The following is a 9,827-nucleotide window of genomic DNA, read 5'->3' as shown; positions in this document are numbered from 1 at the left end:
CCATTGCAAAGTCCACTAGCTCAGTGGCAAAAACCCCTACCATTAAACCCGAGTGCAAGAGTTCGAGTCGATGGAACCCCATCTTTTTAATAAAAAAAGTTAATGTAAAACGCGTCGTTTCATTAATTTGTCTTTAACTCGGATTCGAAGAATAAAAGAAATTGTGTTCGTATATCCATTGCAAAGTCCACTAGCTCAGTGGCAAAAACCCCTACCATTAAACCCGAGTGCAAGAGTTCGAGTCGATGGAACCCCATCTTTTTAATAAAAAAAGTTAATGTAAAACGCGTCGTTTCATTAATTTGTCTTTAACTCGGATTCGAAGAATAAAAGAAATTGTGTTCGTATATCCATTGCAAAGTCCACTAGCTCAGTGGCAAAAACCCCTACCATTAAACCCGAGTGCAAGAGTTCGAGTCGATGGAACCCCATCTTTTTAATAAAAAAAGTTAATGTAAAACGCGTCGTTTCATTAATTTGTCTTTAACTCGGATTCGAAGAATAAAAGAAATTGTGTTCGTATATCCATTGCAAAGTCCACTAGCTCAGTGGCAAAAACCCCTACCATTAAACCCGAGGACACGAGTTCGAGCCGTTGGAAACACATATTTTTAATAACACAGCTATATAAACGACGTCGTTTGTCTTTAATCAAACAAAGTGATGAAACGACGTCGTATACTTTAACACCAAAAGTTAACGTCCGCTTAATTAACAGTTAACTCGGTTAACGGTGTGTTTATCTGGTCAGTCAATCGTAAGTTTCTTAATAAACCCGAAAAGTCAACAAAAGTTCAGGATTTTATTGGCTAGCCCATATGTCTAGGTTTCTTTTGGCAATTCCCTCAAAGTTCACTGTTTTTTTGGCCGATTTCTCTTATGTATATGATTACGAATTGGTGTAGACTAAACCAGAACACAATACAACTACATTGTCGATGAGTACTGCAAGTCTGCAAGTTAAACAGTAAATATATGACAAAGCTGTTTGCTGAAAATCTGAGGAATCTTCATCCACATGCTCCCAAAGTTTTATGATAAAAGTAAAACATAAACTAAAATGAAAATATAAATGGTTGAATTTTATTGAGAATCGGTAAATATAAAACTTTTATCTGATTTTCAATAAAATTCAACCATTTATATTCTTACATTTTAGTTTATGTTTTACTTCTAAATTTAGATTCATTAACTAAACATAGAATATCAATCTTTCGTACACAAAAAAAAAAAAACCATAACATCAGTCATTTGACTCATTTGTATGTGGGGGAAAGTATAACTTTTGTAAGTAAATGAGTGTAGCTCGTAATCATATTAAATCACCATTTATTCTGCTTGATATACATTTATTGAGATTTGATGAGTTTCTGACTTAACTACAAATAAAACGGATTTACTACTCCCTCCGTTTTTTATATAAGTCGTTTTACAGGAATTTTTATGTTTCAAATTATATGACGTTTTCGGTTTTTTATGTAAAATTTATTAACACCTAATGTTATATGTCCAATGATAATATACATTCTATTTTATTATTGGTTGATTTGTGGTTAGGTAAATAATTAATAATGTTTTTGTTTAGAAAATATAAAAAAATTAATGATTTCTTAATCTATGGCATAATTATAAAACGACTTATATTAAAAAACGGAGAGAGTATTACTTTTTGACCCCTAGGGTGAACCTTTAAATTCACATCTTTTCTTATTACCAATCAAAATACCACCTAGATTAATAATAAAATAGATTAATTTTATTTTAAAAAATCTGAAATAATTGAAAAAAAATAATAACGCCAATTTTAATGATGCTAACGTCACTAATTAAACCCTAAATCTTAAACCCAAATCCTAAACCCTAAACCCAAACCGTAAACTCTAAACCCAAACCCTATATCCTAAACCCAAATCCTAAACCCTAAACCCAAACCGTAAACCCTAAACCCAAACCTTATATCCTAAACCCAAATCGTAGACTCTAAACTCAAACTATATATCAAAACCTAATCCCTACACCCTAAACTCAAATCGTAAACCCTGAACCCAAATCCTATATCCTAAAGGTTTGGGTTAATGTTTATGTTGTTTCTTTAGGGTTTAAGATTTGTTTTTAGAGTCTAGGTTTGGGTTTAGGATCTAGGGTTTGAGTTTAAGGTATAGGGTTTGAGTTTAAAGTTTACGGTGTGAGTTTATGGTTTAGGATTTGGGTTTAAGATATAGGGTTTAGAGTTTGAGTTTAGAATTTAGGATTTAGGTTTAGATTTAAAGTTTAGGGTTTAGAATTTAAGATTTAGGATTTAGTTAGTGACGTTAGCGTCATTAAAATGAGTGTCATTATTTTTTTTTTCAATTATTTTAATTTTTTTTAAAAAAATAATAATTCTATTATTAATCTATATGCCATTTTGATTGGCAATAAGATCACGTATCGAATGTACTTTTGTTCTTACTTTTTGAAAGAGTCTATAATCAACCAGAATTTTTATCATATTTAAACCACATAAATAATAGATTTGATCATGTCATTCATTTTGTATGAATCCGAACTTGCTGCTCACTTTCTCACGCACCTTCTCACTGTTTTTTTTTTCCCCTCTTTTGACTTATAGTTCATGGCATATTTAAGCCTATGGAATATAGGCTCCAAATACGGTTTAAGTAAACCGACGGTAAATGAACAGCCATGGTGGGTGGGTGGAGAGTTGTTTGTGACCTTTTGCTATAATCCAAAATCTCGGAAACTAACGCAGCCGGAGCAAAATGAGCCGGGCATTGTTCAGAAAAGTCACCAACGACGCCGCACGGCTCATAAGGCGGAACGCGGCGGCGGAAGATCCTTTTGGTAAAACCAGCCTTGCTCTTTTGAACCTTAGGCGACTGCAATCGAGGCCTCAGTTTCTTGGGAGAGGAAAGCAAACCGGGCTCCCACCTCCTCCTCCTTCCTCCTCGTCTGTTGGCTTCGTGGGATGGTATCTTGGTATGGTGAAGTCACGCCCAGTTCTCACCAAAAGCGTCACGTCTTCCCTTATCTACATTGCCGCCGATTTGTCTTCTCAGGTAAGCAGAAAAACATTCTTAAAATCGTTTTATTTAATTTCTTACATGTTTTAATGTGAATTGTGGTATTTTATCAGACCATTGCGAAAAAGTCTTCAGACTCTTATGACTTAGTGAGAACAGCAAGGATGGGTGGATATGGTCTATGTGTCTTGGGTCCAACACTTCACTGTTGGTTCAATTTTATGTCGAGACTCTTGCCCAGACAGGATTTCATCACAACGTTTAAGAAAATGGCCATGGGGAATATAATCTACGGGCCTGTTATGATGGTGACTTTCTTCTCATTGAATGCGTTACTACAAGGTAAGCTTCCTTCTATGTGTTCATATTGATTGGTTATTTCCATTAGCTAAGAGAATCCAGAGATTCCATAGAAATTAGTGGCGGAGAGTTTCAGTTTATATCAGTAGTTTTGATTACAACACTAGATCATGTTGTAAGCTATTTTTACTTTCTGTTTGTATGTTTGTTCAGGTGAAGGCGGTTCTGATATAGTTGCCAGATTGAAAAGGGACTTTCTCCCTGCGATGCGAAACTGTGTCATGTATTGGCCTATATGTGATTTTATAACATTCAAGTTCTTCCCCGTTCATTTACAGGTAACATTCATACCCCCCACCTCGTTTTAGACATGCGGTGCAAGACAAAACTCAGATGACTTTTGCTGCTTATCTTAGGACAAAACTGAAAAGATTGGTTTCTCACTCAATTTTGCTCTTGTTTTTCTTAATCTTGCAGCCTCTTGTAAGCAACGCGTTTTCCTATTTGTGGACAATCTACATGACTTACATGGGAAACCGTAAAAAGCCAGACGCTATTTTAAGCTGAAACACTTGAAAGGTCTTCTACAAAGACATGTTTTTCATGAAGCAATGAGTTTTGTTTCCTCTTACTTGTCTGAATTACGTTCTTCTTCAATGAAATGTGACTTCCTGCAAATAAGACAAGAGTCTATCGAGGGACTTGGATGTTAAAAGTTTCTTTTTCTTTAATTGAAAATTTATTACATTGAGAGACACAAGGAGGAAGAAATACAGAAAAAGAAAGTAAAGATATCCTTCTAAACAAATGGTGATTTAAACTATATATCTATTATATATAAACTATTGTACAACCTGAAGCCTCCTTCAAAGCTTCCTCAAGAAGGCTCTACTGGCAAATTCCCACCCAAATTCCAGGAAAAGAATCGATCAATCAAATATCATTAACAGTTTCAAATGTCGAAAATAGCCTTTTTTTTTCCTACAACTTTTTACTCCTCATCAGAAGCACGAGAACAGATTTTCTCTAGATGTATAGGCCAATCCTCTCCAAGAACCCTTGGATTCAACTCCATTGCAGCGCGCAAATCCGACATCGAAACTCGTTTTTGTCCGACCAAACTCAAACAGGGCTTTATCAGCCTTGTGATAAACGCATCCAACCCACTATTCAAAACATTAGCAGAGTCCATTGACAACGTTACCCCTTCCATCTCCAGTTTCTTCTCTAACCTAGTCTTCAAGGTCACTGTATCAGGAAGCTCGCCGCTGTTTTGACAAGTCTCACCCTTTCTGCAAACAAACTGTCTTCCTCCGGTGATTGAAACACCGAGCGGCGCGGTCAAGGGGCTTTTTCTGCTCTGTACACTCTGTTCAACCTCTTCTCCTTCTTCCATTGGAAGTCTCTGTGCCTTCGAGATGGACTCGTCATTAGTCGTGGTGATGCTCTGAGGCTTCCCGAGCGGACCGAGCGGACTCGGCCGGTCTCTAAACTTCCTCGACCTGCACTTTAGAGGGAATGCAGAATCAGATTTCTTGAGAAATCTTGGTGGTGGAGAGTTAGCAACGGTTGCGTTCTTGAGAATGGAACGTAGCAAACGATTGTGAAGAGGGACGTGTTCTCTACCGATGGTCTTGATACAAAGCTTGTCGAACTCAGACTTGCTTATCCTGGAGGTGAGGAACTTACCAAGCTGGTGGAAGTAACTATTAGCTCTCGAGTGTCCGATTTTCTGGTAAATGAGAGATTTGACCTCCGAGGTATTGAATCTGGAAGAGCACTGATCTGATTCTGACCCCATCTTCTTCGACACCTGAAACAATTGTTTAGCTTTACTCAAGTAAGAAAGTGAAATCAAGCGAATTCATCAAGAATCCGATTACGTTGTGAGCGTAATCGATTGAAATTGAGAGGTTCGGAGAGTAGAAAGCGTGAAGCTTCTCGAAGAAAAGAGTCAGAATCAATCAAAAAGAGAAGATAGACAAGGATGATGATCGGAGATCGATGGAGATTAGGGTTGAGTACGAACCAGTAGAAGCGATTGATTCTTGCAGAAGTACTTCTTCTCTTCCTGCCCTAAAGGGATTTTTGTTTTTTTCTTTGTTATTTTATCGAGTTCGCCTTTTTTTCTTTTTTTTTTTTTTATTGTGTGGATTCATCTTTTCGTTCGTACGTGAAATAGTTAGACCAAACCGAGGCTTCATTTTTTTTTTCTCTGTGGCACAATGGCCTAGTAGTTCCTCTTGATAGAGGCAGTTGCAGGGTTCGAACTCCGCTTGGTGAGATGGCAGCAGAGGTGGTGCGACCACTGACCCACTTGCTCCTCTAAAAAAAAAACCGAGGCTTCAAAGTTTTTTTTTTTTGCCTAAATGATTTTATTGACGTATGAAGAAGGGTTAATTTGCTGAGAGTAGCCAATTTTGGATAGGAAATAAAAAATATATCTATGATTTTGACATGATTTAATTAGAAGTAACATTTAACATCTTTTTTTATCTGGTTATAACTTTGTATGTAGAAAATCCTTTATCCATTATTTAAAAAGTGATTTGTCATGTGTAGTTTTGAAAAATATAATAATGACATGGTTTAGTATAAAATATGACATGACATTGATCTAATTGTGATATGCACATTCCTCTTAGATAGATTTATATTTGAGTTTCTTTATATTTTTGGCAAAATTTTTTAAATACGGTAATAACTCATATATCATCATTAATATAACATCATATATCATCATTAATATAACAATAAATAATATAATAGTAGAAATTAAAATATAATAATAGTTTATAATTTTCAAAATATTATTTAATTCTATTTTTTATAAATATCTAATTTTTATAACTAAAAAAATTCTTCAAAATTTTATGGAGTTTTTTATTTAAAAATTGTAATATTTTTATCTGGATACTGTTAGTTTCTTTTTAATATTTATTTAAAAAAAAATATTATTTAGTTTTACGTTTTGATAATTATATACCTAACAGAATTTTAAGTTAATTTTATAAAATTTTATTTATATATATTTTAATCAAAATAAATGATAAAACTATCTTTTCAAGAATATAATTTTAAATATAAAAATATATTATTAAATATAAATATAAATGATTTTGTCTTAATTATTACATAAATTTATATTAAAAGTTAAAATTAAATTGTAAGCAAATAATAAAATCTAAAAATTAATAAAATCTTATCTTTAAATATAATTTAAACTTTAAAATTTTATTTCTGTACTTGGTGTAGGAAAACACCTAGTAGACAGTAAAAGTGAAAATAGCTGATGACGTTGATAAATACATAACGGCTCCGACTGGTGACCTTTCTGAAAACAAGAGGAACAAATAAGAAAAAATCGTCGAGGAATAAAATTGCAGGAACAAAAAAGAATGGTTGTTCCACTCCATATTTAACAAGGAATAATTTTGTTCTTTATTTCTCTACAAAAAAAGGCAGAGAATGAGAAAGAAAAATTACTTCTTGTGAATGGTGATTTTTTTTAGAAATGTTAGGCCATAATAAGAACACAACTGTATTAAAAATCTCTATGAATAATATACTACAAATTTTTGAATAATAGAAAATGATTTTTTTTTTTAAAAAGGAATCTGATATAGACAAATACTATTAAGATTTGATAGTACAAATTTTTAACTTTTTAGTAGAAATTATCAATGTTCAAAAACAATAAACGATTTTAAAACATATGAAAATTACAAACTATATTTCAAAATAAAATAGAACACTCTATAGATATCAACAAATAGAATAAAACATAATAAAATAATATAGTTATATAATATATTAGGTTACACTAAGAATAGAACATAAATAAAACAAACATAATGTATATTGTGTTACATTTCCATTCTATATATATATAATAATAGAATAGAACACAATAAATAAAAATGTAAAATACTAAAACTTATTTTAACCCTATTTCTAATTTCATCCTCATTTTTCAAATACTAAACCCTAAAGACTAATCAGTAAACTCTAATTAATAAACCCAAATTTAAAATATAATGTAATTAAAATCTGAAAAATCGTATATAATATTAAACTATACTATATAACTATGTATAATAGACCAGACTTAGAAAACTTAAAAGTGTTAAACATAAAGAAGACGGGGAAGACAATATGAAAGCAACATAAATTCTGGGCGTGCGTTATTTTTGTTCTATTTCGATGAAAGTTAGGAAATGGATGACCACTGACGTTGGCGTGTCAGTTAATGGCGGCAATGACAGAACCCCGTCTAGCGTTTCCTCCAAACCAGATTGGACAGTACGATCTACACGGAAGATAATATGAAATGATATCAATTGAATGACGGATGACGACAGTAGCAGAAACTAATGCAGTGGTATATGGTGGTGCCGGTTGTATAGGTGGAGGTAACTTAAGTGGAGTAACCTGTGATTTATGTTTTCGTCGGTATCAAGAAAATCAATGATCTGAAAGAATAAGAAGAGGTAGAGAAAGAAAATGATATCAAGGTGATGCTTTAACACAAGAAGCAATGGCATTTTATTGGTACTGTGATGAAGAATATGGTGCAGACTTGGATAAAAAGAGGTCGACAGGAATGGTATTCACGTTTGGAGGGAATTTAGTAAGCTGGAGGTCGAGTTTACAGAAAGTAGTGGCACTATCAACAACCGAGGTACATTGCATTGAGTGAAACAGCTCGGGAAGCAGTATGGCTCAAGGGTTTTATGAACGAGTTGGGTTTTGCTTAAGACCAACCCAAGTGGATGTGTTTTGTGATTCTCAAAGTGATATTGCACTATCAAGAAACGCAGTGCTCCACGGAGGAAAAATGATGTGGACGTGAAGTACAACTTTGTTCATGAGTTGGTAAGTGAGAATATCATCAATGTTGTGAAGATTGCTATGCAGTACAATCCCATAAATATGAGGGAAAGATGAGGGAAGAATTGAGGTTTCTCAGGGTGACTGAGAACTGAGTTGCTAAGTTCGCAAGATATGAAGCTGAGTGGGTTTACCTCAGGATGAGAGGAATCCGAGTCTGTGTATTATGAATGTATGTAAACTGGTTTGATTGACCGGTTAGATTAGAAGTGATTTAAGCCGGTTATAGCTTGGTCAAGTTGCACGTGTTTTAGCATTGGGGGGGAGTGTTGTAAAAAGACGCTGTATAAGTCGTTAGAACTTACTTTATATCTCTAGCTGATAGGAAAGATAGAGAGATTGTAATCAGAGAGAGAGAGAAGATAAGATCGGAGAAGAAGATTGTGATCAGTTGTTGATCGGGGCTCGAGTTTGAGCTGAGATAGTGTATTGCTGGGCTAACCAGCCCTGGTGAGAATATCTCTTCCTCACATTCGAAAAAGGAGTTGAACGCCTGGTGAACAAACCCTGTCTTCTTTCATGTTCTTTATATTCTAGCAATCGAGTAAATCTAGGTCGCAATCTGAGCGTTAAGTTGAACAAATTGGTATCAGAACTTAGGCTCAGCTCAGAGGAGGCCGCGATTGAAGAATCTAGGGTTTTCTTGGAGGCAAATGCTGACAGAATCTAAGGTCGATATCGAATACTGTGAAGATTTCTATGCAATAAATTTACTTTAAAAATACTAGTAAATAACACACATTTTTGTAGAGATATTCTCTTATGTACTTTATGGTACTATTCTTGCTATAGTTCTCGCATTTACACATAGACTCTCTTATCTAAATCTCACAAATCTCACATGAATAGCTGACATGCCAAGTTTTATAATTTGTAAAACCTAATCATCCAAAGTAAAACGTAACTGAAGCGGTAAGAAGGGATTGAACTTAAACTAAAATATTCATTAGTAAAAATGATCATCTTTTATTGGAATATTTATTTAGTACAACAAGCCCCTTATCTATGAAGCAAGTAGTAGAGATATGAAGATGATCATGATGGTGGGATAAAGTGTTTCATGCATCTGAGAGCTTCTTCTTCTGGTTCTGGAAGGAGAGGTTTGGGGGGCAGAAATCTTGTTTGGCAGGGTTCTTAGTGGTACCGTTAATAAAGCTTTGGTACCATTTGCCAGATTTTTTGAGATTTCTATCATTGAGGTCTGTCCAGGTAACGTAACTAAGTCCGAATCTAACGGTAAAACCTTTGCAGAATTCATAATTATCTCCAAGAGCCCATGCAAAGTATCCTTTTATGTTGACACCCTTCTCCCTGGAAACAGAAAAAAAAACATAATTCAAAGCATGTGCATGATGATGACCATACATCAAATTCAAAAGAGAAAAAAATAAAGTAGCTTCCACTCACCTGATGACCTTGCGGAGAAAACATAGATGACTGCAGAGATAATCGATCCGCTTGGAATCAGCAACAGCTTCCTCACGGGTTTCTTCACCGGGAGTACTAAATCCTAATTAGATCATCATGGTGGCGTGAACTGATGTCTTATTCCATGCTCTTTACAATAAGCATCAAATGGTCCAGAATACTCTCCACAATTATCACTGCGGATAC

General features: G+C 34.3%; 2 protein-coding genes across 2 annotated transcripts; one reads left to right on the top strand and one right to left on the bottom strand.

Annotated features, from left to right (window-relative positions):
• The first annotated feature begins 2,639 nt into the window (after positions 1–2,639).
• LOC106313199 (protein SYM1-like) lies at positions 2,640–4,176 on the top strand. Its single transcript, XM_013750950.1, has 4 exons — positions 2,640–3,059; positions 3,137–3,365; positions 3,537–3,661; positions 3,801–4,176. The coding sequence occupies exons 1-4, from the start codon at positions 2,763–2,765 to the stop codon at positions 3,888–3,890; spliced, it is 741 nt and encodes a 246-aa protein (XP_013606404.1). The 5' UTR covers positions 2,640–2,762; the 3' UTR covers positions 3,891–4,176.
• LOC106313198 lies at positions 4,031–5,509 on the bottom strand. Its single transcript, XM_013750948.1, has 2 exons — positions 5,353–5,509; positions 4,031–5,136 (listed from the first exon to the last, which is right to left on the bottom strand). Exon 2 carries the CDS (start codon positions 5,122–5,124, stop codon positions 4,315–4,317), a length of 810 nt encoding a protein of 269 aa, XP_013606402.1. The 5' UTR covers positions 5,125–5,136; positions 5,353–5,509; the 3' UTR covers positions 4,031–4,314.
• Positions 5,510–9,827: the final 4,318 nt, after the last annotated feature.

The sequence above is a fragment of the Brassica oleracea genome, chromosome C9 (genome assembly GCF_000695525.1).
Source record: "Brassica oleracea var. oleracea cultivar TO1000 chromosome C9, BOL, whole genome shotgun sequence".
Classification (NCBI taxonomy): Eukaryota; Viridiplantae; Streptophyta; class Magnoliopsida; order Brassicales; family Brassicaceae; genus Brassica; species Brassica oleracea.
This window is presented reverse-complemented; position numbering and strand designations above follow the sequence as displayed.

What these genes read in the sequence shown, in the direction of transcription:
- LOC106313199 (XM_013750950.1), top strand. Translation starts at nt 2,763, where the DNA reads ATGAGCCGGGCATTGTTCAGAAAAGTCACCAACGACGCCGCACGGCTC. An exon ending in CCGCCGATTTGTCTTCTCAG is followed by an intron (nt 3,060 to 3,136) that starts GTAAGCAGAAAA and finishes GTATTTTATCAG; the next exon opens with ACCATTGCGAAAAAGTCTTC. An exon ending in ATTGAATGCGTTACTACAAG is followed by an intron (nt 3,366 to 3,536) that starts GTAAGCTTCCTT and finishes ATGTTTGTTCAG; the next exon opens with GTGAAGGCGGTTCTGATATA.
- LOC106313198 (XM_013750948.1), bottom strand. Translation starts at nt 5,124, where the DNA reads ATGGGGTCAGAATCAGATCAGTGCTCTTCCAGATTCAATACCTCGGAG.